Consider the following 27,041-nt stretch of genomic DNA (forward strand, 5'->3'; position numbering starts at 1 on the left):
TTGATTAAAAACTAATATTTTTTAAGCTCAAAATTGAACTACTTGGTTTAAAATTCATCTTTTTAGTAGAAAATTAATCTTCTTGGTTGAAAATTTAATTATTTGGTTAAAAATGCATGTATTTTGTTAAAATTTCATTTTTTTTAGAGAATCAATTTTCCTGGTTAAAGGTTGGATTACTTTCTTGGAAATTCATTTTTTGTTTAAAGATTTAATATTTTAATCCGTTTTGGTTTACGCATTCAACTATTTTGTTGAAAATTTGTCTTTTTTGGTTAAATTCAATAGTGTTTTATTTACAATTAAATTGCTTTTTTATTGAAATATGGACTTTTATGTTTTTTATTGAAAATTCATCTCCTTAGGTTAAAAAATTAATCTCCTCAATTGAAAGTTGAAATACTTTAATAAAAATACATTTTTTGGGGTGCAGATTCATGATTTTAGTTAAAAATTTAACTGTTTAGTTGAAAATTAATTTTTATTGTTCAATTTATATTTTCGAGTTAAAAATTCACCTGTTTTCCGGAAAATTCGTCCGTTTGCCTTGAAAATTCAAGAATTTAGTGGAAAATTCAACTATTTGGATCTAAATTAAAAATTATTGGCTTTCTATGAAAATTTAACTATTCCATTTTCGGATAAAAAGGGGTATTTTTTTTTGAAATTTAAATTATATTTTTTATTGAAAATTCCTCTTCATAGACCGAAAATGAAACTCTCTGGTTAAAAGTTGAACTACTTTCTTGAAAATTTTTTTTTTTTTGTAGATTTATGATTTCAGAAGAAAATTCATTTTGCTGGTTGAAAATTGAAGTACATTGTTTCTTTAAAATTCCTTTTTTGGATAAAAGTTAATTTTTTAACTGAAAATCTAACTATTTAGTTGAAAATGATTTTTGGATTGAAAATTCGACTGTTTTATAGAATATTTGTTTTACTCATTGCGAATTAAATTTTTTAATTTTTTAAATTTTTTAGTTTAAAAATTCAACTATTTATTTGAAAATTTATTTCATTGGTTGAAAATTAGTTTTTTTTTTTTTGTAAAAAATTATTCACATCGTTAAAAATTTAACTATTTAGCTAGAAATGTATTTATTTCGTCGAGAATTAGTCTTTTTCATTAGAAAATTAATCGTCGTAGTTGAAAATCGATCTTTTTGGTAAAAAATGTCATTATTTCATTAAAAATGTAATTGTTTTGAAGAAAGCTTATCTTTTTAGCTTTAAAATTCCACTGTTTGGTTCAAAACTTATGTATTTTTAGAGAAACCGTCGCGTATGGAAAAAATTTATTTTTTTGGTTGAAAACTTTACATTCTACTGAAATTTTGTTGTTTAAAATTTTTTATTGAAAATTCAAAAATTAAAAGGCCTTAAGTACTTTATGGACTTGAAATATTAATTTTTAAATTTTTAATTTGGTTTCTTAAATCACAGGAGGGGGGGGGGGGGGGGGGGGGGGGGGGGGGGGGGTGGCACAAGCCCCTTTCTGGATTTGCCCTTGCAAGCGTAGAACATGACTGATTTAAATTTAATACTTTATAGCATTGTCCTTCAATTTTTAATTTTCCCGCCTTAATATTTGAAATTTTGAAACGTTTCCAAAGTTTCATGCAATTTTACAGACAAGTCCCAACCATTATTCTAGAGCTAAAAATGTTAAATTTCTAAGCAAAGACAAGAAGTTAGAAAGCAATATATGCAGCAAATAAATGATAAATAAAAATGGCTACAAAATTTTACAGCCAAAAAACATGCAAACTGAAATTCACTAGAGCAAAATTTTTCAGCAGAAGTTCGATTTTTAAATAAACTAACCTTAATTTGCGAGTACAATTTTCAAAAACTCATATTTATTTGATGTTTTATAAAAAAAATGTTATTGAAAACACTTACTTGTTTAGTATAATCATAAAAAGAATGATAAGGAGCTTAATTAATTCATCATTTAACGCTTTTCATTATTTAAGCTCAAGTCGAAAGGCTTTGACCCAGTTGTTAATTTAAGAAAGACATGTTGCATGCGGTAGTTGTGATAACAAAAGTGTGTACATCAATCATTAAAATTTTATAGAAGAAATATTAAAAATCACTTACAGTCTTACGTAAAATCGAATTTGTTCATGCACTAGAGAATTAAGCTACCTATGCTCTATAGAGTCACGATAGAAATGCACGCATGAAACTAGAAATAATTGTTTATTTCACATTTGACCTCTATTTGAATGGGGCAATAATTGCAAGGTCAAGACACTATTTTCCTTTTCGCATTTCGCCCGGTCGACACGCCGACCACAACATAGCAGACGACAAACCGAATCGAACACACTCCAAAATTCAAATTTTAAACAAAAAATTTCAATATTTAATACAATTGCTGTTATAACTCAACTTTGAAAACGTACTTATTTAATCAAGTTTCAACAGATATCTTTATTCTAAGACTCTTTTATTATGAAAAAAGAAATATATTTCTTATCTTTGAATTTCGCGCTCGTTTGGTGGGGGATATCCAAAATGTCTGCTCGCTGGAGGCCAAACAATAACAATAATTACACAGGAAGAAACGTTATTTGTTTAATAACTTGGAAAAAAATTATGTTTCAACATAAATGTATTTAAATATTGTGCTTTATTTGTTAAAAGCTGCTCAATTAAGTAATAAGATCAGTAATTTGTTAGCAACGATTTTATTATTCGATTGAATAGCCTTGGAAAAATAAAGAATAATATCCTAATGCACTTATCGTGAAAAATAATTTATTTCCTCAGCATGCAGACATCTTGACAGGAGACGTCACACCATGAAGTCAGGTGACAAGATGTCTGCAAGCCGAGGGCCACGCAGTAGAGGAGTTTACTAATCATTGTTTGATCCATGCCGTGACATCTTGGATTTCTTCCACTCAACCTGGAATCCTATTGGAATTTCAGGTACGATCGGGGAAATTCAAGATGTCTGCACACCGAGGGCCAAACAATAATACCAATTGCATTGGATAAAACATTAATTTTGTTCACAACATGAAAAAAAAATGATTTCTCACGACAATTTTATTTGGATCTTATTTTATTATTTTTCATAAGCTATTCAATTAAATAATAGAGCCATAATTTTGTTTGTAACAACTTTATTATTCAATTTAACAGCAGAGAGAAATTAACAGCTTACGAAAAATAAAAACTAATTTCTAAATATACTTGTGACGAAACATTCTTTTTTTCCAAGTTATTCAAAAAATTAAGTATCGCTCAAGTAATTTTCCAGTAGACGTCATAACTTTAAAAATCTTTGAAAATTCGGAAAAATACATTAATTAAAAAATAGATCCAAAATTTTAATAAGCGGTAAAATTAAGAATAATTTGACTATATCATTTATTAGGTATTTTAAATTTGGTAAGGGAAATCCAAGATGTCTGTAAGCCGAGGGCTACACATTAATACCAATCCCACGAGATGAAACTTAATTTTTTTAATAACTTGGAAAAAAATGATGTTGCACAATAAGTGTATTTGCAGATATTATTTTTTATTTTTCAAAAGTTATTCAATTAAATTCGAAACTCGTTAAAAAATATCAATTTTATTTCAGAGATCTTGCCAGCTGACGTCACGATGTGAAATTCCTAATTATACATTTTTCATTATTGCAAATTCATGAATGATTGGTCGCTAAGTTATTGCTGCATCGATTATACTTTAATTATTTTGGGAAAAATGTAACGGTTAAATTAAGAATTGTTAAAATTGTAATTACTTTTAGGGTTGCAAACGTTTCAAATATTAGGGCGCGCGGCCAATTTAAAGTATTAAAAAATTCAATTATATTTTAAAATTAAAAATTTAATGCTATATTATTATATATTTATATGACATCAGTGTAATATTAAAATTAATATAATGTATTAAAAATTAATGTAAATATTTAATCCTGAGGAAAATTAACTTATTTTCTAAACGAAATTTCCAGGTTTTTAATCTATTTTAATTATTATTTAATGCAGGCTTCATAGTTTTCCCCCTTTTTCATATTTTTCTCGGTTCCACTTAAATACTAACTGATTCAAGTTTTTTGGACTGAAAAATTTTTCCCTAAAATTGTATTTATTTAGTAAAACATTCGCAATGAAATATCAGCTACTTTTTTTGAGAATTCATTTTTTTTTGGTTCGAAAATTTCAAACTTGGATTAAAGTTGAAATAGTTTCTTAAAAATGTATTTTTTCTGGAGGATTCCTTATTTTAGTTTCGAATTCATCTCTGGTTGAAAGTGAAGCTAATTTTGTTGAAATTAAATTATTTATTCAAAAGTTCGCATTGTTTGTTTAAAAATTAATCGGTTTCTTTTTAGCATTTAACTAGTTTTTCGAAAATTGGTATTTTTTAAAATCAATTCATCAGTTTTTGATTTAAAATATATAGTTTTGTTTAGAATTCGTCTTTTATAGTAGAAAATCAACTATTTAGCTGAAGAATGAACTTTGTGAAAAATACATTTTTTTAGTTAAAAATTATCATTTTAGTTGAAAATTTATATTTTTTGTTGAAAATTTTACTATTTTATTTTAAATAAATCTATGGTGGTTAAAAATTCAATTATTTGGTAGGAAAAGTACATTTTTGTTGAAATTTTATACTTTATGATTAAAAATTTAACTGACTTTGCTAAAATTTAAATTATTCAAGTTGAAAATTCATCATGTAAGTTGAAAATGTAACTGTTATGTTGAAAATTCCTTTTTTTGTATAAAATGAAGGTTTGCAATTCTAGTTAAAAAATTATATTTTGGTTAAAAATGTATCTAATTTCTATTAAATTATTCTATTTTGTTAAAAGATTAAAATATTTGTTAAAAAAACATTTTTTATTTTTTTATTTGAGGATTAAAAAGCTAATTACTTGGTAAAAAGTTAAACTACATTGTAAAAAATTCATTCTTTTGGTTAAAGATTCAACATTTTAGTTAAAAATATATTCCTTAGATTAAAAATTCATTTTTTTACTGAAAATTTAACTATTCCTGTTGAATATTCATCATGTAAGTTGAAAATATAACTATTTTGTTAAAAATGTTTTTTTTGTTTAATTTGAAGATTCGATTTTTAAAAATCATCTTTTTAATTGAAAATGTAATTATTTTCGTTGAAATTAATCTGTTTTTGTTAAAAATTCTACTATTTGTTAGAAAATTAACATTGTCGTTAAAAAATCATATTTTAGGATAAAGAAGCAAATTCTTGGCTAAAACTTAGACTACTTTGTTAAAAACTCATCATTTGGGATGAAGATTAATAATATTAGTAAAAAATTAATTCATTTGGTTACAAGTTAATTTTTTTAACTGAAAATTTAACTATTCCAGTTGAAGATTCATCATATATGTTGATAATTTAACTACTGTGTTGAAAATTATGTGCGTAAGTTTGGTTTAAAAAATCATCTTTTTAATTAAAATTAAAAACTTTGGTAGAAAAAAACTGTTTTTATTAAAAATTCATAATCTATTACTAAAAATTAAACCACGTGTGGCTTAAAGTTAAACTACTTTGTTAAAAAAATCCTTTTTTTGTAAAGATTTATAATTTTATTTAAAAATGGATTCCTTTGGTTAAAAATTCATCTCTTTGAAGGTTAATTACTTTGTCTAAAATTAAATTAAATTTTTTTTCAAATAATCTATTTTGGTTGAAAGTGTATTTTGCTAAAAGTTCGTTTTTTTCTTTTAATGAAACTGTTTTGTTTTGAGGATTCAACTATTTTGTTGAAAATTGGTCTTTTTGGAATGAATTTAACTGTTTTTCTTAAAAATATTATTTTCTTTAAATATCAACTATAAATATTTTCGTTGAGAATTCGTTTTTTTGTTGTTGAAAATTAACTTACTTCATTAATTAATTATTAATTATTTTGTCCAAAACTTCCCAGAATTTATAGTTCTGCTTGTAATAAAAAATGATGACTAGCGAAAAATCACATAAACAAGAGAATGAAAGACAAACGACAAATATTGTTAAAGAAAAGAATTAATTTTTAATTTCCTGAAATAACAACACATCCATTCTTATAATAAAACTTCAACACTTATAAATATTTTGTCACCAGAAAAAAATTTGGTACCTGACTTCCCGGAACGATGTAAAATTTATAGGTTATGATTCAAGGTTCGTTGACATTTATGACATTTATTATCCATACAGTAACTTATTTGTTCAGAAACGAAAAAATAGAAAAAAGAACGTTGAAAAATATTTTTCGGTGACGCTCAGTGGAAACGAAAATAGTTTAATTTATTTACAGGACTTTTTGGAATCTTTAAAAATTACAAAACTTTCTTCATATTGTACGATGTCACCCGTTTCGCACACCAACACATACAGTTCCAAAATGGCAGCGGCTACGGACGAACTGAGTAAGTAGTCTTGAAAAAAAATTATTTTCCAATCCCAAAAACCCATTAATCGTCACGCGAAAGTCAATATATCATAAAGAAAGAATTGCCGGATCCATTTATTCATCTTTCTGAATCAAAAGAAGCGCTCTAGTAAGTTTTTCAGACAAAAAATAAAAGTCAAGTATCACGCCGTCGTGTAAAAAGGCAAACTTCAATCTTATAGGGGGCTGTGTATGTGTTTACATACACCCTCACACATTTTAGATTCCCCTCCATGCTTTGGAGCACGTGGTTTCATCTGTCAAAGTAGGTTAGAAACATTTTGGAGTTAGGACAGTTAGGGAGAAGGGGTCGTTCATAAATTACGTTACCATTTTAAGCCTCTTCTTACCCCCCGTTAAGGGGCGGATCCAAAAAATTTTCGGTGGAGGCGATTGTCAATTTCATTCAACGAATGTATGTGACTGTTGGTGGGAGTGGGGGCTCCCCGGCGATTTAAAATAGTAACTACTTTTGAAATTTAATGCTGAAAATTGAATTACTTTATTGTAAATTCCCTTTTTTGGGGGTAAAAATGAATCTTTTTACTGAAAATTTAACTATTTTGTTGAAATTTAATATTTTCGGGTTGAAACTTCGACTTTTTTGTTTAGAAAATTCCTTTTTTTTTGGAAATTCAACAATTTAGTAGCAAATTCAACTTTTTTTATATAAAATTCCTCTTTTTGCCTTCGAAATTCAAAAGTTTGGTAGATAATTTGACTGTTTTGTAGAATATTCGTTTTATTTGTCGAAAATAGTTGTTTTGAATGAAAATCTATTCCATTTTTATTTTTAAAATTGATCTTTTTATTTAACAAGTTCAACTATTTTGTTGAAAATTTATGTAATTTGTTGAAAATGTATCTTTTTAGATTGGAAATTCAACTCCTTGGTTGAAATTTCAACTACTTTATTGAAAATTCTGTTTTTTTATTTATAATTTTAGTTGAAGATACAGCAGCTTTTTGACAATTATCTTTTTTCTTTTATCTTTTTGTCTTGGAAATGCAGCAGTTTGGTAGATAATTTATGTAATTTTTTGAAAATTCATTTTTTTAGGTTGAAAATTGAACTCCTTGGTTGAAAATTAACTTTTTTCTTGAAAACTTAACTATTATGTGCAAAATTCGTATTTTGGCCCTGAACGTTCAACAATTTGTTTGAAAATGCAACAATTTGGTTGAAAACTTCATTTTTTTTAATATTCTTATTTTTATGATGAAAATTGGACTCCTTTGTAAAAAAATGGCTTTTCTAAATTAAAAATTCCGGTTAAAAAAAATAATAACTTCCATTTTTGGTAGAAAATGAATCTTCTTCGTTGGAAAATTAAATATTGCGTTGAAAGTCGTCTTTCTTGTAGAAAATAAATTTTTTTTAGTAAAAATTGCAACTTTTTGGTTAAAAATTAGTTTTTTTTATGTTAAAGGCTGCTAATTTTAGTAGAAAATTAATTTCTTTAGTTGAAAATTGAACTACTTTGTTTAAGTTTCCCTATTTGAGGGTACTTTTTTTTAACTGATCATTTAACTATTTGGTTGAAATTTAAACTGTTTTGTATAGAAAAGTCCTCTTTTTGTCTTGAAAATTCTACAATTAGGTAGAAAATTGAACTGTGTGGTAGAAAATTTAACCTGTTTGTAGAGGATTTAAAAATATGAAAATTAATTTTTTCAAGTGGAAATTGCACTGTTCTTTTTTGTGGAAAATCAATCTTCATGATTGAAACTTCAGCTACATAATTATTTCTTTAGAAATTTATGTATTTTGTTGAAAATTCTCCTTAGTTAAAATGGTGTTTTTTTATGTAACTATTTTTGCTCGACCCCAAAGGGTGACTAGGCGTCCTGATTTATCAAGACATTCCCTCATTTTTTTAAATTCTTTTTGGGCACAAAATTAAACTATTTGATCGAATATTAACTTTTCTTGTTTATGATTCACATTTTTTAATAAAAAGTATCAACTGTTTTTAAGATAATTCATTTTTTTGGAATAAAAATTCCACATTTTTGTTGAAATTTTTTTCTTTATTCACTGAAAAGTCTTTGTTAGATAGAAGTTCATCTGTTTTGTTGAAAATTCGTCTTTTTGAGTTAAAAACTCTACATTCCTTTCTTTATTGGATAAGAAATATTGCTTGGTTGAAAATTCGTAATTTCATTTCAGAAATTCATCTTTCTAGGTTGATAATTAAATTATTTGGTCGAATAGTAACTTTTGTTGTTGTTGATAATTCACATTTTTGGAATAAAGAAATCAATTGCTTTGTAGAAAATTCGTATTTTTCGCATGAAGATTCGTCATTTTCGGTTTAAAAAATCAATTGTTTTGTAGAAAATTCGTCTTTTTTGGTTGGAAATTCAACTCCTTGGTCGAATATTACCTTTTTTGTTTATAATTCATCCTTTTGATTAAAAAATCGTCCGTTTTCTAAAAAGATTGTATTTTTAGAATGAAAATTAGACATTTATGATGAAATTTTTTTTCTTAATTGACTGAAAAATCTCTCTTTTTTTAAAAATTCGTCTTTTTCGTTTCAAAAATCATCTGTCGTAGCAATTTCATTTTTTTAGGAGCATTGTAGAAAGAGTTTGAAGTCTGTACAAAAATTACAGAATTTGTTAAACTTGAACATGAATTGATCGAAAATTATCTATCTCTTTAATTCTAAATTTTTTAAATTGTACTAATTAATCTTTTTTTTTTTGTAAAGTTCTCTTGGAGAGGGTTTTTCTCCGCCTGGGATCTGCGGAGACGGATGAGCAGCTACAAGCATCAGTTTGCAAATTTCTGCCTCCTGTTTTACTGAAGCTTTCGAGCACTCAAGAAGGTGTTCGAAAGAAAGTGATGGAACTGCTTATCCACATCAACAAAAGAGTGAGAAGTCGACCTCAGGTTCAACTCCCAGTGGAAGCTCTTTTACTCCAGTACCAGGATCCTGTAGCTAGTTCCTTTGTAATTGTAAGCAACTTATTATTTTTTGTATACTGGGTGGTCATTGACCGAGAAAACCGGATATTAACCCGAAATTTTGAGCACCGGGAAAAAGCCGGACAATAACCGGGAATTTTTTTTTAATTCTTCTCTGTTAAAATTTCGAAGATCATTTTATATTTAAGATTTTAAACTTAATGTTTCGTTAAAAAAATGAATGTTAAAGATTCTGTTAATGGATCATTCAAATATAAAAAAATCCTTTTATATTTGAGAACAAAAACTTCCTTTTTAGATATTTAAGATAGTAATTACATCGATAACATAAATTTATATAAATGACATAAGCTCACGTGCTATATATTTTGTCTTTAAATATGAAAATGTTTTAAATTCAATTTTTTAAAGCTAATTCTTTTTATTTTAAAAGTTTAATATTATATTTTGTTTTTCGAAATTTATCTCTTTTGGGTAAAACTTCTACTATTTGGTTAAGAATTTAATTTTTTGGTTGAAAATTCAATTATTTTATTAAAAGTCCATATTTTTGGTCGAAAATTAAACTTTTTTTTGTTGACTATTCTTCTCCATTGATAGAAAATTTGTACTTTTAGATTGAAAATTCATCTTTTCGTAAAAAATTAATTCTTTATGGTTAAAAATTAAACTGTTTTATTGACCATTTATCTTCTCGGATAGAAAATTATTCTTTTTGGTTTGAATATTCATTTTTTAGTTGAAAATTCAACTATTTTTGCTTAAAAGTTCATTTTTTAAATTAAAGAATCTTATATTAAATTTTGGTTTCAGAATTCATCTCTTTTGGTAGAAAATTCAATTATTTTGTTAAAAATTCAACTAGGTATTTTTTTAATAGTCATCCTTTTCAATTTTCATTTTTTAGTCGACGATTAAATTCATTTGTCGAATGTTCTTCTTTTTGTATAGAAAATTCCTCCTTTTAGATTGAAAATTCATCTTTTCGTGGAAAATTAACATTGTATGGTTGCAAATTAAACTATTTTATTGAACATTTATCTTCTTGGATAGAAAATACATTTTTTGTTTGGCTTGGAAATGCATTTTTTGATAGAAAATTCATCTTTTTTGTTTGAAAATTCAAGTATTTTTGGTTGAAAGTTCATCCTTTTTAATTGAAAAGTCCAATATTATATTTTTGGTCCAGAATTTATCTCTTTTGGTCGAAAAGTAAATTATCTTGTTGAAAATTTAACTAGGCATTTTGCTAAACAGTCATTCATTTGGATGTACAATTTAATTTTTTTCAATTCTTGGAATAAAAATTCATCTTTTGCTAAAAAATTATTCAGTTTTGGCTAAAATTTATCTTTTCTTTATAACTTAAATATTTACTATTACATTTTAGGATCAGAATTTATATTTTTTCTTTAAAAAAACACTAGCTAGTCAACAGTTTCATTACTTTGTAAAAAATATATCTATTTGGTGAAAAATGCGAATTTTTTGTCGAAAATTGAACTATTTTGTTGAAACTTTATCTTTCTTATATAGAAAATCCGTCCTTTTGGAGCGAAAATACATCTTTAAGTAGAAAAGCAATCTTTTTTGGTTGAAAGTTTTCTTTTTATTTCATAAGTATAATATTATATTTTTGGTTCAAAATTCATCTTTTTGGGTTGGGATTTCTACTATTTGGTTAAAAATGTTATCCTTTTTTAAAAACTTTAACTATTTTGTTAAAAAGTCATCTTTTTTATGGAAAGTTACACTTTTGTTGGATATTTGTCTTTTTGGATAGAAAATTTCGTTCTTTTGGATTAAAAATTCATCTTTTGTTGCAAAAGTAATCTTTTTTTTTTTTGGTTGAAAATTCATCTGTTTTGGTGGAAAATTAATCTTTTGTGGTTGAAAGTTAATTGTTTTTTTATTGAAACGTCTACTTTCATTTTTTTTTTCATTATCCATCTCTTTTGGTTCAAAGTTTTACGATTTGCTGCAAAATTTCATTATTTTTTTGAAGATTCAACTTTTCAATATTCGTCTTTTTTTTTACAAAATCCGTCCTTTTGGATTTAAAATTCATCTTTTTGTAGAAAAGTAATTTTTTGTTGTTGAAAATTCACCTTTTGTGGTTAAAAGTTAATTCTTTTTGATTAAAAAATCTATTGTCGTATTTTTTGTTCAGAATTAATCTCTTGTGGTTGGAAATTCTATTTTTTTTTGAAAATTTAATTATTTTGTTGAATATTCAGCAATTTCTTAAATAGTAAACTTATTTGGTTGAAAGGTGGTTCCTTTTTATTTGAAAAGTCTACTGTTCTATTTTGGGTTTAGAATTCATCTCTCTTCGATCAAAATGCTACTATTTGGTGGAACATTTTATTTGATTGAAAATTGAACTATTTTTTTAAAAAGCCATCTTTTTAAGTCGAAAATTCAACCATTGTGTTGGTAATTATTTTTCATTGAAAAGTCAAGGAGCAGATTTTTGTTGCAGAATTTATCTCTTCTGGTTAAAAATTTAATTATGTTGTTGAATATTCAACTATTTTATTAAAAATTCATCTTTTCTGGTCGAAAATCCAATTTTTTTGTTGAACATTCGTCTTTTTGAATAAAAAATTCCTCCTTTTGGATTGAATATTCATCTTTAGGTAGAAAACTCATCTGTTTTTATCAGGGGGTTGCTTCCACTGTATTGCCCAATGCAAAAAATGTGTTACGAGAGTTGAAAACGGCCGTGCGGCGGCGCTAGTAGTAACTTTGTTCTACAAAACCATGCAGTACCATAGGAAAAATGCATAAAAATGACAAAATAAATATGAAAAACCCTTTAAACTTATGTTTTTTCATAGTGTAGAGTCAGATACTAAATGTGACTTATGTACTTACGTATTATATTCTTTAATATAGGAACAAGCGGCATAATTGACACAATTTAAACAAACAACAAAATTACATGGATATTCAGAACTTATAAAAAATAATAAAAAAATCAATAAAAAATACACAAATGAATACAAAAAATATATATTATTGTCAAATAATAAAATTTTCCAAATTTCAAATAACGGCAAGATCTTTAATTGCCAAAAAATAAAATCCCGAATTTAAAGATATCTGAAAATAAAATTCACCGTGTTCAAATCCGAATTGTAAAATAAACGATTTATTAAATTCCCACAAATATTTCAATTCTCGAAATTTAGAACTGCTGAACATAGTTAATTGATTATTAATTTGTGAACTATTATTATAATTATAAATAAGGAAAACAATTTAATTGATCATTAGTTAATAATTTATTAATTATTTTCCGCAAATTTTCAATTTCGTCAAACTTATATTTCAGAAATAGAAATATTTATGGGAATTTAACAATTCATTTATTTTAAAATTCGGCAATTTTTCTCTTGCTAATTTATGATTTTGCTATTAATTTTTTTGTTATTTTGTCCCGGATATTCAAAAAATTTTAAATATCGTGATGAACTATTTGTTTTATATATTGCCTTTTTTTAAATATAATGCTACTATATAATAATTATAATTATTATATCTATAGATGACAAACAAGGAATATGATAAATCTTAAAATATTTTTTTCTATTAGAATAAAATAACAAACTCTTAAATGTGATATCTTTTTAATCAATTAGACTTTGCAACGAAGCTAAAATATTTTAAAATTTGTATGTTTCTCTTAAAGAATCTAAACTTTCTGATTTCTAAAAATTATTACATTTATTCCTGCATTTTCATTTATTCTGAAAAATTAAAAAATTGCCTTAAAATCTTTCGGATTCTTCTTTGTCTATTTTTAAAATCTTCTAAAATATTTTTAAATAATCTCTTCAAATTAATTTTTTTTTAATTAAAAATTATTTTAATTTTTCTTAGGAACCTGAAAAAATGTCTTTCATTTTCGTGAAACTTTACAAAATTCTTTAAAAATTTGTTAATTATTTTGGCATCGTTTCAAAATTTTTGAATATCTCTTAAACTTACTCAAATTTTTTATAAAGTTATATAATATGGCAAAATTTTGCCTATAAATCTTTTATACTTTTTAAAGATCTTAGGAAATACTTCAAAAGGTTGTGTGATATGTTTTCGATTTTCTCTTGAAATTCTTTACAAAACAATCATTTAAACATTTCCCATGAATCTTAAGAACTTTTTTCCACAACCTGACAAAATTCAGCGTACCTAAAAAATTTGTGAATCTTGACAAATTAAAAAAAAATGGTCTCAAAGTCTTCCATATTCTTTTAACCTAAATTTTAAACTTTTTTACACGTAAAATTATTCTTTGAAAATAAAGCCGAAACCATTTCTCCTCAGATCGTTCATATTATTAAAAAGCTTCTAACTCCTTTATTCGGGATTTTCAGGTGTTCTCTGAACTCACTTTTATAACCTGATTTTCATACCGGAGCGATAATTAATGGAATTGATTCGATAAAAAAAAAGAAAAACACTATTAGAAAAATCCACCGTGTAATTTTCACAATAATCACATAAATAAACCGTTTTCTTGATACATTTTTAAGAGTTTGTAACGGCTGTGCATGGCCGTTTTCAACACATGGGTCATTTTCAACTCTCGGTGACAGGAGGCTGCTTTTTATTGAAAAATCATGTTTTTTGGTGTAAAATTCATCTTTCTTGGTTGAAAATTCAACTATCTTTTAAAGGATTCATTCTTTTCACTTAAAAATTCAATTATGTGGTTAAATTTAACTTTTATGTTGAAAATAAATCTGTTTTGCTTGAAATTTCAACTATTTCGTTTTACACAAATTGAACTGTATTGTTGAAAATTATTATTATTATTATTCAACTATTCGGTTAAAAATTAACCTTTCTCAGTTGAAAATACCAGTATTTTATTTCAAAGAAATGCCCTGAGAAATATCCTGAATTTTTTAAAAAGTCATAGTGGGCCACCCTGTAATATCCGTTATTTGTATGAACCTATTGAATCCAATTTTCTAACAACATTTTCAGAATTTTACTATTATATACATAAAACTGGGATATCCTCGAATGGACATAAACAAACAAGCTGAATTGGTTCCTTGTATTTTAAACGCCATCGAGGGAAAGCCCTTGTCTCATCAAGATAGGTAATTAGCAATAATAAAAATACACTCAACTTTCTATATAATTGAGTACCAATTATGAGTGAGACATATTCATTTGTATTTTTTTTCAGCTTGCTACTTATTATAATGCCAGCATTGGCCCACATAAAAGTTCCAATGGATCCAGATAAACGACGAGCTTTTCTTGGTTTACAAGACAAACCAAACGTAGCCAAACAACTAATTAATTTTATGCTCGATATGCTGTTATTGCCCTATGGGTGAGTAAAAATTTGTTGTCAGAGATTTTTTTTTGTAAATTGCAATATAAAATTAAATAACAATGTTTTTTTTATTTGTAAAATTAACTTTTAAAGTTGTGGATTTATAGTTATTTAAATCAATCTTCTTTCTAGCATTTTTACTAATATCAGAAAAACATATTTTATTACAAATATTAATATGTTTAATATGCATTGAAATTCAAATATGAAAATAAAATTAAAATTTGTTTGACTTATTTTTCAAGTTCATGGAGTAAGATATGTTTTTAGTGTTATTCATTTATTTAGTAATTCGATGGTGATAATTAATACATTTTTAAGAATATCCTGTAAAAATTTTTTTTAACAAAACGGTTCCATTTTGTATATAAAAAAAATCATTTTCAACCCAAATTATGAATCTTTAACCGCTCAAATAACTTCTTAACAAAGTAGTTCCACTTTCAACGAAGTAGTTTAATTTTTAATCTAAAAAGATTCAGTCATATTGCAACCAAAAACGATTTAAGATTAAAATAAAAGAACAGTTTAATTCAACTAACAAAAAAAAAACAACTAATTTTCCTCAAAATATTAAAATTTTAAATAAAAAAATGAAAGTTTTATTTGTAACCAAAAAAGACGAAATTTCTACTTTAAAAAATTAATTTTTAAGACAAGCAGACGAATATGCAACAAAATAGTTCATTTATAATCAATTAGTTTAATTTTTTTTACGAAATTGTTGATTTTTGAAGCCAAAGAGACGAATTTTCTCCAAAAAATTGATTTTTCAACACAACAGAAAAATTAATTTTTAACAAAGTAGTTTACATTTTAACCAAGTAGTTGAAATTAAAACTACTAATTAAATTAAAAAGATGCCATTTTAACCAAAAGGGATTAAATTTCTATTAGAAGTGATGAAATTTCAATGATGTACATAAAATTTCCACCAAACATTTGAATTTTTAACTAAAAAAATACAAACTTGCAAGAAAAAAGTTATTTTGTAATCGAGCTGATGAATTTTAAAGCATAAAGTTGAATTTTCTATCAAGAGTTTAAAATTTTAAGAAAAAAAAAAAAGATTTTTCTACAAAATTTTTGAATTTTTAACCCGAAAATATGGTTGTTCAAAAAAGTTGATTTGCAACCAAATTTTCGACAAAATAGTTTAATTTTCAATTAAAAAGTTAATTTGCAACCAAATAATTTAATTTTCCTGTAAATTTTTGAACGTTGAAGCTTAAGAGTATTTTTTAACAAGATTCATCAAGATGCCGAGTTTTTAAGAATATTATATTAATATTATTATTTATTATTATTAATTATTATTAATATTATATTAACGGATTTTTTTCTAGAAAATCGATTATTTTAAACCAAAATGATTATATTTGGAAACAGATTTACAATACTTTGAATACTTTTCTGTTTTATTTAATACAAATTTTTTTAAATTTCAAAGAATATTTACAATTTTATCAACTTTAGGTTATGTTGGTGTGTTTCACCTTAAATTTGTATTTCTAAATAAAAGTCCTTAGATTTGAATCTAATGATTTTTCTCTCAAATAATAAAATGCACGAGCTTGGCGAATTTCAAATTATATTAGTGTTATTTTTCGGAAATTGGAATTTTTATTTAAAAATCGTGTTCAAAAAAGATTCATAAGTTTTGAACAATTTTAGGTTATGTTGTTTTATCTTAAGAAAATGGTATTTTTAAACAAAAATTATTTTAGTCTGAACAAGATTTAGAATCTTCTATTTGTGTTTGGTATTTTTAATTAAAAAATATATATTTTTTTATTTCAAAGAAGACTTACAACTTTAGGTTATATTGGTGTGATTCACCTTAAATGAATATTTTTAAACAAAAATCATTAGATCTATACCCAATTATTTTTATATAAAATAAAAATCACGAATTAAAACAATTTCGTGCTGTATTATTGTTTTTTGTCGGAAATTAATATTTTTATTTTAAAAATTGTTAGATTTCACAGAAGATTCATAAGTTTTGGACAATTGTAGGTTAGGTTGTTCTATTGCATAGAAGATTTGATGTTTCTAGTCAATTAAAAAAATTAGACAATCTTATTAGAAACGTTTGGAAATAGTATAATTTCTAATTTAAAGATTACAAAATGAGACCATTTTATTTTAAATATAAGAATCACGAATTTCAATGATATAAGATTATAAGAAAATGTTGAAAATTGGACAAGTTCAAACCGTTAAAAATGAAATATTTTCCAAATACAATTTCTAAAATTCGATTATTATAATTCAAAGGAATTAAAACAGAATTATTAAAATTTCGAAAATAGAAAAAGTTAAAAACTTTGATATTTTCAGATTAGCATATTGAAAATTAGCAATATCTTTTTTCTGAAGATTATCCTTTTTGTTATAAATTTCATTATTTGATTGAAAATTTCATAATTTTCTCTAAAAGACATCAATTTTTTGATTTTTTGAATTAAAGTTCAACTATTTTTAAAAAGTTGTTTTGTTTAATTCAACTGTTTTCGGCGAAATTTAATTTTTCTTGAATAAAAACTGCAACTTTCTGGTAGAAAATTAAAATATTTTTTTAAATCTTGTCCTTTTGATTTTAAAATTCACCTGATTTAGTAGAAATTACATCTTTCTTGTATAAAAATGCAACTGTTTAGTTGAAAATTCAACAAGTTTGTTAAAAAGTCATAATTTTTGGCTCAAAATTCGACTGTTTAAATATAATATTTGGGTGTTGAAAAAGGAACTGAAATATTTTCTGGATGAAAATTCAACTATCTTTTTAAAATTCGTTTTTATTTTTATTTCATTAAAAATGAATCTGTTTGAAGAAAAATTTAATCTTTTTCGGATAAAAATACAACTGTTTGGTTGGAAATTAAATTTTTTGTTAAAAAATCATACATTTTGGTTGAAACTTCGACTATTTTCTTGAAAATTTCACTATTTCGTCGAAAATGTACTTTTTGTTGAAAATTTATATTTTGGTGTTAAAAAATGAACTCAAATATTTTCTGGATGAAAGTTAAAAAGTCATCCTTTTTGTGAAAATATACCTTTTTTATTTAATACTTTATATATTATAGAAGAAATTTCTTTTTTTTTTAAATGAAAATACAACTTTTTGGTTAAAAATCATGCTTCTTTGCTTTAGTATTTAACTATTTTGTTTGAAAGACTTGGCTGAATAAATTTTTTAATAAATCACTTTTTTGTTAAAGATTTATATTTTAAGTTAAAAATTCATCTCTTTGGTTGAAAGTTAAATTATTTTGTTAGAAATTAATCTTTTTTAATTGAAAATTCAACTACTTAGGTAAAAGTTAAACTAAATCGTTAACAATTTATTTTCTTGATTGAAGACTTATGCCTAGTTCGAAATTTAACTGTTTAGTGGAAAATACTTTTTTCAGTTTAAAATTAAGTTCTTAACAGAAAATTTCACTTTTCCATTTTTTTAAGATTGAAATTTTTCAGTTGAAAATTCGCCTTTTTGGTGAAAATAATTATTTGGTTTGTAATTTCATTTTTGTTGGGTAAAAATGCATCAGTTTCGTGGAAAATTAATTTGTTGCTCAAAAGTCATATTTTTTGTTTTAAAATTCAATTTTTGTAAAGAAATTTTTTCTTTTGACTTGAAGGTTCAATAATTTAGATTAAACTTTTATTTATTTTTTGACTGAAAAATCTTTATTTGTTAGAAATTCGTCTTTTTGGTTTTCAAATTCTGTTTGTACCTATGACACTTTTTCGTGGGGAATTTGTCTTTTCAGGTTGAATATTCAACTATTATCTTAAAAATTTAAATTATTTTGTTGAAAATTCCAGTGCTTTGTTAAAAAGCCATCTTTTATAGTAGAAAAGACATCTTTTTGTTTGAAATAAATTTAAAATTTTGAAAATTCTAAATTTTTATATAAAATATTGTTTTATTCTGTTTATAAAATATGCTATATTAAAAATATAACAAGATTAAAATGCTGGTATTTGAATACTAAATATTTTTAATGAAAAATTAGTCAAGGAAAAATAAGAATTTTTAGAATTTTCTCGATTTCTTATTTCTCCGCAAGAGTGGAGTCTCCTTATACTACTTCGTGGTGTTTCTATACAAAAATCATTTTAATATGAACGGAATTTGAAATCTCTTTAAACAATTATTAGGTATGGAAGAAGATTTATAAGTTCTGAAGAATTTAAAATTGAGTTGTTAATTTACATCGAAAATTATAATTTTTAAAGAAAAATCATAAGTTGAACAAGATATAGAATCTTTTAACAATTTGGGATTTTAAAGTGTTTTTCGTCGGAAATTGATATTTTTGAACAAAAATGCAACTGATTATGTATGCAAAAAAAATATATATATTAATTCTAAAGTTAAGATATCAATTATCAAGAAAATTGTCCTTGTTTTTCTTTTATATTTAGATAATATGTACTAAAAAATATATAATTTGTGCATAGATTAATATTACTTTTATATTTCCATTTATAAATCGCATAAGTCAACAAAATAATCTTATAAAAGTGCTTCTTTGATTAATTTTTGTACATTAGCCGGGTATTTTTAAAAGAAACAAAAAATTCTCCTTTTTTAAAAAAATGATCTTTTTCTAAAAAGAAGTCGCCTATCCCTGTGAACATAGTAAATTCCTACTACTTGTATAATAAAAATAAATAATTGTTTTTTAAAAACAGGGCAGTGGGAAATGTAGAAAATCAACAATCTGGTCAACCCATCGACTGGTCTAAATTTCAAGTTCCTCCTGGCTTAAGTACCTACGCCTTCAAAAGAGTAATTGGAGAAACTCCACCAACTGCAGAGCAACTCGAACAAACTAAATTAGGAATTTTAAAATTCATTTGTGCCGGTGTTTTCTCTGACTCGGATATACTTATTCACTTAATTGTTGCTGCGGCAGATACAAGATTCAGCGTTGCGAATTTGGCTGATTTAGAGCTAAAGAAAATTATTGGGTTGGTTTATTTCATTGAGAAGATCTTATTTTAAATTATTTTATCTGAAATTCTTGGATATGAAATTTCAGTGCACTCGATTGGTCATCAATGCAACTTGCTGCTCCACTCTATTCTTTATTTTTGGGAACTGAAGGCTTAGCTACTCAGGAAGTCAAAGAAGAGATGAAGAGATTGCCTGCCAGTACTCGAATTCGTCTCAAACTATTGTATTATCTTTGCCGCGTCACAAAAGCAGGGTTTATCATTCCTCCCTGCATTCAGGTAGACAAAATTAACTTTTTCTTTCAATGTTTCAATTAAAATTCCATTGTTAATATGTTAATTATTAATGTCGCAGGTTGTATTTGACTCTCTTTATGGAAGTAACACCAATCCGAAACTGAAATCCTTGGCGTTACAATTCACTTCCAACATCGTTCAACAGTGGGTATCATTCATTTTTATTACAATTTCTAAAATCCAGGGTGGCCACAATTCACGAAAATCCTGAAAATGAGGAAAAAGTCAGGCTTATTGAGAAAAAATATTTCGAAATTCAGGGATAGATTTCTGAGCCGGTTATATTACTCTGAGAATGGTAACGAGAATGAGAATATTATCGATAATATAACCGAGAAATAAATTCTCTGAGAATTTATGAGAATCTCAGAATTTAATTTAATTAATAGAAAATTGCATCTTTTCGTTAACTCTTTTTTTGAAAGTTTGTCTTTTTTATTTTAAAGTTTACCTGCTTTAGCAGAAATTAAATCTTGTTTTGATAAAAATGCAACTGTTTGGTTAGAAATGAAGCTGTTATACTATTTTTTTGAAAACTTAACTATTTCGTAGAAAATTTACTTTTCGTTTGAAGTTTATATTTTGTTGTTGAAAAATGAACTGAAATATTTTCTGGATGAAAGTTCCACTCATAAAAAAAAAATTGTTTTTCATTACAAATTCATCTGTTTTAGTATAAAATTGATCTTTTTTGGATAAAAATGCAACTATTTGGTACAGAATTGAATTATTTTGTTAAAAATTCATCATTTTTGGTTGAAAAAATTCGTCTTTTTGGATTGAAAATTCAATTTCTTTCGTAAAAATTTATTTTTTTCTTAAAAAATTCAATTTTTGATGTTACTGAGTTTACTGGATTTTTTAAAATGAAAACTCAACTTTTGATTCAAAGATTTATATTTTAAGGCTTATGTCTGGTTTGAAATTTAACGGTTCAGTGGAAAATACTTCTTTTTTTTGGTTTACAATTAATTTTTTAACAGAAAATTGAACTTTTCCTTTTTTTTTTGCGTAAAAATACATCAGTTTCATGGAACATTAATTTTTTGTTGAACAGTCATATTTTTTGTTTGAAAATTGAATTTTTGTAAAAAAAATTTGTCTTCTGTTCTGGAGGCTCAACAATTTAGATAAACTTTTATTTATTTTTTAAATAAAAAATTTGTATTTTTTGGAAATTCGTCTTTTTTATTTGAAATTCTTTTCTTTTGTTGTATAAATTTAATTATTTTTTATTAAAATATAAACTACGAAAATTTTTTGTTGGCAATTTGCCTTTTTAGGTTAAATATTCAACTATTATGTTAAAAATTCCAGTATTTTGTTAAAGAGTTATCTTTTAAAGTAGAAAAACTTCTTTTTTTTTAAGATAAATTAATTCATTTGATAATTTTAAATTTGTATATGAAACACTGTTTTATTCCGCTTATTCAACTTTTTCCTAATTTTCTTGAATTCTTTTGAAATATTTTAGGGTATTTAAAAAAATTCTAAGTATTTTTAACAGTTTTAATTAATTTGAAGGGATTTAAAATCATGTAGGGTTTGGTTTTTTAATTTGAAGAAATTCTCGAGAAGTTTCAAAAGTATCAAAGGATTTTTAAATATTTCAGGATATTTTCAAAGATTCCAAGCATTTTTCAGTTGATTTCAATTGTTTAAAGGGAAGGCAAAGAATTTTACAGACTTTAAGGTATTCTTTAAAATTTCAAGGAATTTTAAAGAGTTTTAGGTAACGGAATTTCGAAAGATTTCAAAGGATTTACAATATTTTAGAATAATTTTCAAGATTAAAAAATATTTTTATGGATTTCAAAGAATTTATTTTCAGGAATTGAGGAATTTTGTAGGATCTCAATGATATTTAAATATTTCAAGGTATTACCATAGGTATTAAAGCATTTGGACATTTTAGGATATTTGAAAGGAATTAGAGGAATTTGCAATTATTACAAAAATTTGAAGGGATTTCAAAAAAATTTTAAGATTTTAAGATATTTTTGAAAATTTTAAGGAATTTTTAAGATACTTGCAAAAAATTTCCAAGAATATTAACAAATTTTAAAGGATTTCAAAGATATTTGGGTATTTTTAATGGATTTTACTAATTTGCAGTGGTTTCAAATAGTTTAAAAGAAATTAGAGTATTTTACAAAATTTTAAGGAATTTTAAAAGATCTTAAACGGTTTCAAATATTTAAGTGAATTTTAAAAGATTGCAATGAATTTTAAATCGATTTAAATTATTTGAAGAGATTTCAAAGAATTTGAAATGCACTGGACTTATAAGGTTTCAAGATATTAAAAAAAATACGAAATTTTGAATTTTTTTATAAGATTTCCGAAAATTTCAATAATATTAATGGATCCTTAAAGCTCTGAAGTCTTTTTTTAGATTTTCAGGAAAGTTTCAGGAAGTATCATCAAATATGATAGAATTTCACGGGATTTAAAAATATTTTATTATTATCATTATCAAAATATTTTCAATGAATTTAAGAGACTGAATAACATTTTAAATGGGTTTCCGAATATTTCAGTGATTTTAAGGGATTTTAAAAGCTCTCAAGGAATTATAATAAAATTGTCAAGATTTCACAAAATATATTTCATGTGATTTTACGCGATTTTATAATTTTTTATAGGATTTCAAAGTCTTTTAAATATTTTAAGGTATTACGAAAGATTGTAGGATATTTTAAAACATTCCAAGGGAGTTTAAATTAAATTTCAAATCATTTGAAAGGATTTCAAAAAATTCCATGGGATTTTAAAGAATTTTCTAGAATTCCAGAAGATATGGAACGATCTAATAGGACCTATAAGATTTTAGGATGTTTTTAAAAAATCTAAAAGATTAAAAAGGATTTTCCGAGGATTTCAATGATTTTAAGGAATTTGAAAAGTTCTCCAGATGTTATTATAAATTTTGCAAAGGTTTTTTATACAATAATTAAGCGCTTTTGTAGGATTTCGAATTCTTCCAAATAGTTCAAGGCATTACGAAACATTTTGAAGAATTTTAAAGATTTTATGATATTTTAAAACATTCCAATGATTTTAAATAGATTTCTCTATTTAATTTGATGTGTTTTCAAAGGAATTAAAATATATTTAAAAAAATATTTTTTTAAATTCCAAGGAATTTTCAATAGTTTTGAAAGGTTTCAAGGGATTTCAAAACATTTCGAAGGGTTTACATTATTTTAGGGAATTTTAAATGATTCCAAGGCTGTTTCAAGAGATTAAAAAAATTACAAGGGATTTCTGATGATTTCCAAGATTTAGAAAAATTTTAAAAGCTTTCAAAATAATTTAAATTAATTTGAATTCTTCTAAATTCACACAATTCAATGATTTTTTTTTTAGTTTATGCTTAATTCATCCTGAATTTCAAACTCACATTACACTTTCAGGCATTTTATCAAATTCTTTTGAATTTCCTTGAATTTTTCAAAACTTTTTTCAGATTTACTGAATTCAACAAATTTTTTCATATTTTTTATGAATTTGATATAATGTTTCTCATTTCCCTAAAATTCACTCGAATTTTTCGGAAATCAATGGAATGTTTTGAATTCGTTTGAATTCAAAATAGCATTAGTCACTTTTGGTCACTTTTTCTCTTTTTTCAGTAAATTAAGCTACATGTCAGCCTAGAGAATAATAAATTAATAATTTATCAATTAAAGATTTAGTTACGGAAAAATCAGGAAATTTTGAAAATGTAGTAGGAACCTGACAGGATTAATTAAAACTTTTCAGATGTAATTCTGCTTCTCTGGTGCGAGTAGCGGCTGTTATTTTGAATGGAATATTGAAATTAATTTCGGAAGAAGAAGCAGTTCATAAACCAATGGCTTACACGATTGTTGGCCAACTAGGACAACGAATTCCCGCTTTGATAAACAAGGATTTTAGTCTACTCGAAAAGTTCTTTAACACTCTTGCAGCTGTAAGTAAACGAAAGAAGTCAGTTTAAATTATGAGTTCTAGTGGAAATTATGATTGCAGTCATGAAAGAGATGAATTTTTAACGAAAACAAATTTTTCAGCCAGTAAAGAAAAAAAATGGTTAAAAAATTTTGATTTTTAAAGCTAAAAACATGAAGTTTTCACTAAGCAGTTGAATGTCCAAACAGTTAAATTTTTAAGCAAAAAGATGAATTTTCAAACAAGAAGATTAATTTTTCCCTAAAGAGATATATTCGCAATAAAATATTTTTCACTAAATAGTAGAATTTTAAACTAAGAAGATTAATTAAATTATTAACCAAGTAGATTAATTTTCTACCAAAAAAGACGAATTAAAAAAAAATTACATGAATTTTAATCAAGTAGATCAATTTTCTACAAAAAAAGACGAACTTTGAAAAAATGGTAAAAATTTTTAAGCCAAACAGACGCGTTTTCTCTATAGCAGTTAGATTTCTAAACCCAGAATATGAATTTTCAACAAAAAATAGAATTTACAACAAACCAGTTGAATTTTCAATAAAAAAATGAACTTTTAAGAAAGTAGTTCAACTTTCAATCTAAAAAGATGAATTTTCAACAAAACATGTAATATAAAAAAGTGTTTATACAAAATAAAATAAAAAGTTGGATATTAGAAAAAAGACGAATTCTCAACAAAGTACTTGATTTTTAATAAAAAAATTTTATTTTCTACCAAAAAGACGAATTCCCAACCAAAGAAATCAATTTTCTACCAAAAATGACGAATTTTCAACAAATTACATAAATTTTTAATTAAATAGTTTGAACAATGTGAATTTTTTGTAAAATATTTTTATTTTGTATAAAATAGTTGAATATAATACTAAATTGTTGAATTTCCAAGACAAAAAGATGAAGTTTCTATCGAACATTTGAAGTTATACACACAGAAAATGAATTTTCAACAGAAATGTTAGGTTACAACAAATCAGTTAAATTTTCAATCAAATATTAAAATTTACAGTTATAAAAATATTAACTAAAAAAATAAGCAAATTTTAGAATAAAATTATGAATTTTTAACCAAAAAAAAGAACTTTTAAGAAAGTTTAATTTTCAACAAAAATGTTAATTTACAAATCAGTTAAATTTTCAACACAATAGTTAAATTTACAGTTAAAAGATTACCTACAAATATGATTTTTCAATAAAATAATTTATTTTCTACCAAAAAATAAGAATTTTTAACAAAATATATCAATTTCCAACTTATTGATTCGATTCTCTACCAAATTCTTGAATTTTCTTGCCAAAACTGCGAATTTTCAACAAAGCAGTTGAATTTTCAATTAGAAATTTAGTTTTCAATCGAAACGGGATCATTTTTACCCGACAATTACATTTTTAACCAATTATATGAAGTTTCAACTGAAAGATATGAATTTTTAACCTAAAGGATGAATGTTTAACAAAACAGTTGAATTTTCAATTAACAAATTTTTTAGCCAAAAGAGATAAAACAGATTCAATAAAACAGATTAATTTTGAACCAAGAAGTGTAATTTTTTAAAATAAAATTGTTGAATTTTCTAGAAAATAGTTTAATTTTAAGCCAAATAATACAAATTGTAATAAAAAAAGATTAATTTTTTACAAGAAATTTAGTATTTGAAAATGTAACTACTTCGTTGAAAATCAATTTTACGAACTAAAAATTTACCTATTCCAGTAGAAATTGAACTATTTTGCTAAAAATCCTTTTTTTCTTGGTTATGTGTTAGATTTTTAACAGAAAATTTAAGTATTCTATTTTTGGTTAAAAATTGATATTTTTTATTCCAAAATTACACTTTTTGTTTGAAAATTTATTTACTTTGTGGAAAGTTCGTCTTTTTTTTAGAACGTTAACAGTTCATCAGTTTGGTTCAAAATTAATTTCTTCAATTGAAAATTTAACTTACATGTTAAGTTGAAAATTGCTTTTCTAAAGTTCAAAATTCAACAGTTTGGATAAAAATGTAAAAATTCTTATTTACAGTTAAAAATTCAAGTATTCCAATTAAATATTGATTTTTTTAGTTGAAAATTCACCATTTAGGTTAGAAATAAAATTGTTTGGTTGAAACTTAAACTCTTTTGCTAACAATTTTAATTCAAAATTCATTTGATTAAAAAACGAGTCGTTTGATTAAAAACTTGTTTTTTCTTTGGGTGAATTGGACTTTTTTGCCAAAAGTTTGAACATTTTGTTGAAAATTTGTTTCTTTTTTGGTTGGAAATTATCGGGTTTTAAACTGAAATTTTAACTATTATTCGAGTTGAATATTCCATATTTTTAGTTAAAAATCCAACTCATTGGTTGAACATTCATTTTTTGACTAAAAATTTAAATTAAATTACAATTAAATTAAATTAATTCGTTTTTTTTTTCTATAGAAATTAATCTTCTTAGTCGAAATTTCATCTTTTTAGACAAAGATTTAATTATTCTGGTTAAAAAATGATCATTTTAGTAGCAAATTCGTCTTTATAGTTTAAAATTTAACCATTTCAGTTAACTATTTACAATTTTAGTTGAAAATTCATTACTTTGTTTGCAAACAACTATTTTTTGAAGGTTAGTTTTTTTTTGAAAATTGTTTGTAGTGGAAAGTAGTTTTTCCAATTGAAAATTTAACTTAGTCAAATTGAATATTCGATAGTTCTAGTTGAAAATTAATTTCTTTCCTTAAAAATGATTTTTTTTTAACTTAAAACTTAATTATTTAGGTTTTGGCTGACAATTTATCTTTTTTAGTCGAAATTAATTTTTTTGTTGAAAATTCAACTATTTCACTTTAAGGTTCATCATTTTAGTTGAAAATTCAAAAGTTAGGTTCAAAATTGCCCTATTTTCTGGAAAATTCGTATTTTTTGTTGAAAATGAATTTTTTCAACTAAAGTTGAACTATCCCATTTTTTGTTGAAAATTGATCATTTTAGTGGAAAATTTAAGTGTTTGTGTCACAATTCATTTATTTTGCAATTTTTTTCTCTATTGTGTTGAAGAATTTTTCGAGGTAACGTCGTGAATTAAAATAAATGTTTGCGTTCAGTAGCAA

At 24.5% G+C, this 27,041-nt stretch overlaps 2 protein-coding genes across 4 annotated transcripts in view; one reads left to right on the forward strand and one right to left on the reverse strand.

The window, feature by feature from the left end:
* LOC117176269 (glycogen debranching enzyme) overlaps positions 1-6,315 on the reverse strand; it is a 101,646-nt gene extending 95,331 nt beyond the window's left edge. The window contains exon 1 of one of the 3 annotated variants that reach the window (XM_033366438.1): positions 6,128-6,315. The gene's annotated coding sequence lies outside the window, so the exon portion shown is untranslated. Of the gene's footprint in view, positions 1-2,103; positions 2,266-6,127 lie in introns of those variants that run through there. The other 2 variants (XM_033366436.1, XM_033366437.1) reach the window with 2 other exon arrangements.
* Positions 6,123-27,041, forward strand: part of LOC117176268 (proteasome adapter and scaffold protein ECM29) — a 73,476-nt gene continuing 52,557 nt past the window's right edge. Inside the window, exons 1-9 of the mRNA XM_033366435.1 lie at positions 6,123-6,171; positions 6,308-6,419; positions 9,160-9,407; positions 14,373-14,491; positions 14,581-14,730; positions 19,441-19,719; positions 19,791-19,983; positions 20,060-20,145; positions 23,767-23,956. Of these exons, the coding sequence (XP_033222326.1) occupies positions 6,356-6,419; positions 9,160-9,407; positions 14,373-14,491; positions 14,581-14,730; positions 19,441-19,719; positions 19,791-19,983; positions 20,060-20,145; positions 23,767-23,956 (1,329 nt within the window). The 5' untranslated portion in view covers positions 6,123-6,171; positions 6,308-6,355. The remainder of the gene's footprint in view (positions 6,172-6,307; positions 6,420-9,159; positions 9,408-14,372; positions 14,492-14,580; positions 14,731-19,440; positions 19,720-19,790; positions 19,984-20,059; positions 20,146-23,766; positions 23,957-27,041) is intronic.

This window comes from Belonocnema kinseyi, chromosome 7 (assembly GCF_010883055.1).
Source record: "Belonocnema kinseyi isolate 2016_QV_RU_SX_M_011 chromosome 7, B_treatae_v1, whole genome shotgun sequence".
In the NCBI taxonomy this organism is placed as follows: domain Eukaryota; kingdom Metazoa; phylum Arthropoda; class Insecta; order Hymenoptera; family Cynipidae; genus Belonocnema; species Belonocnema kinseyi.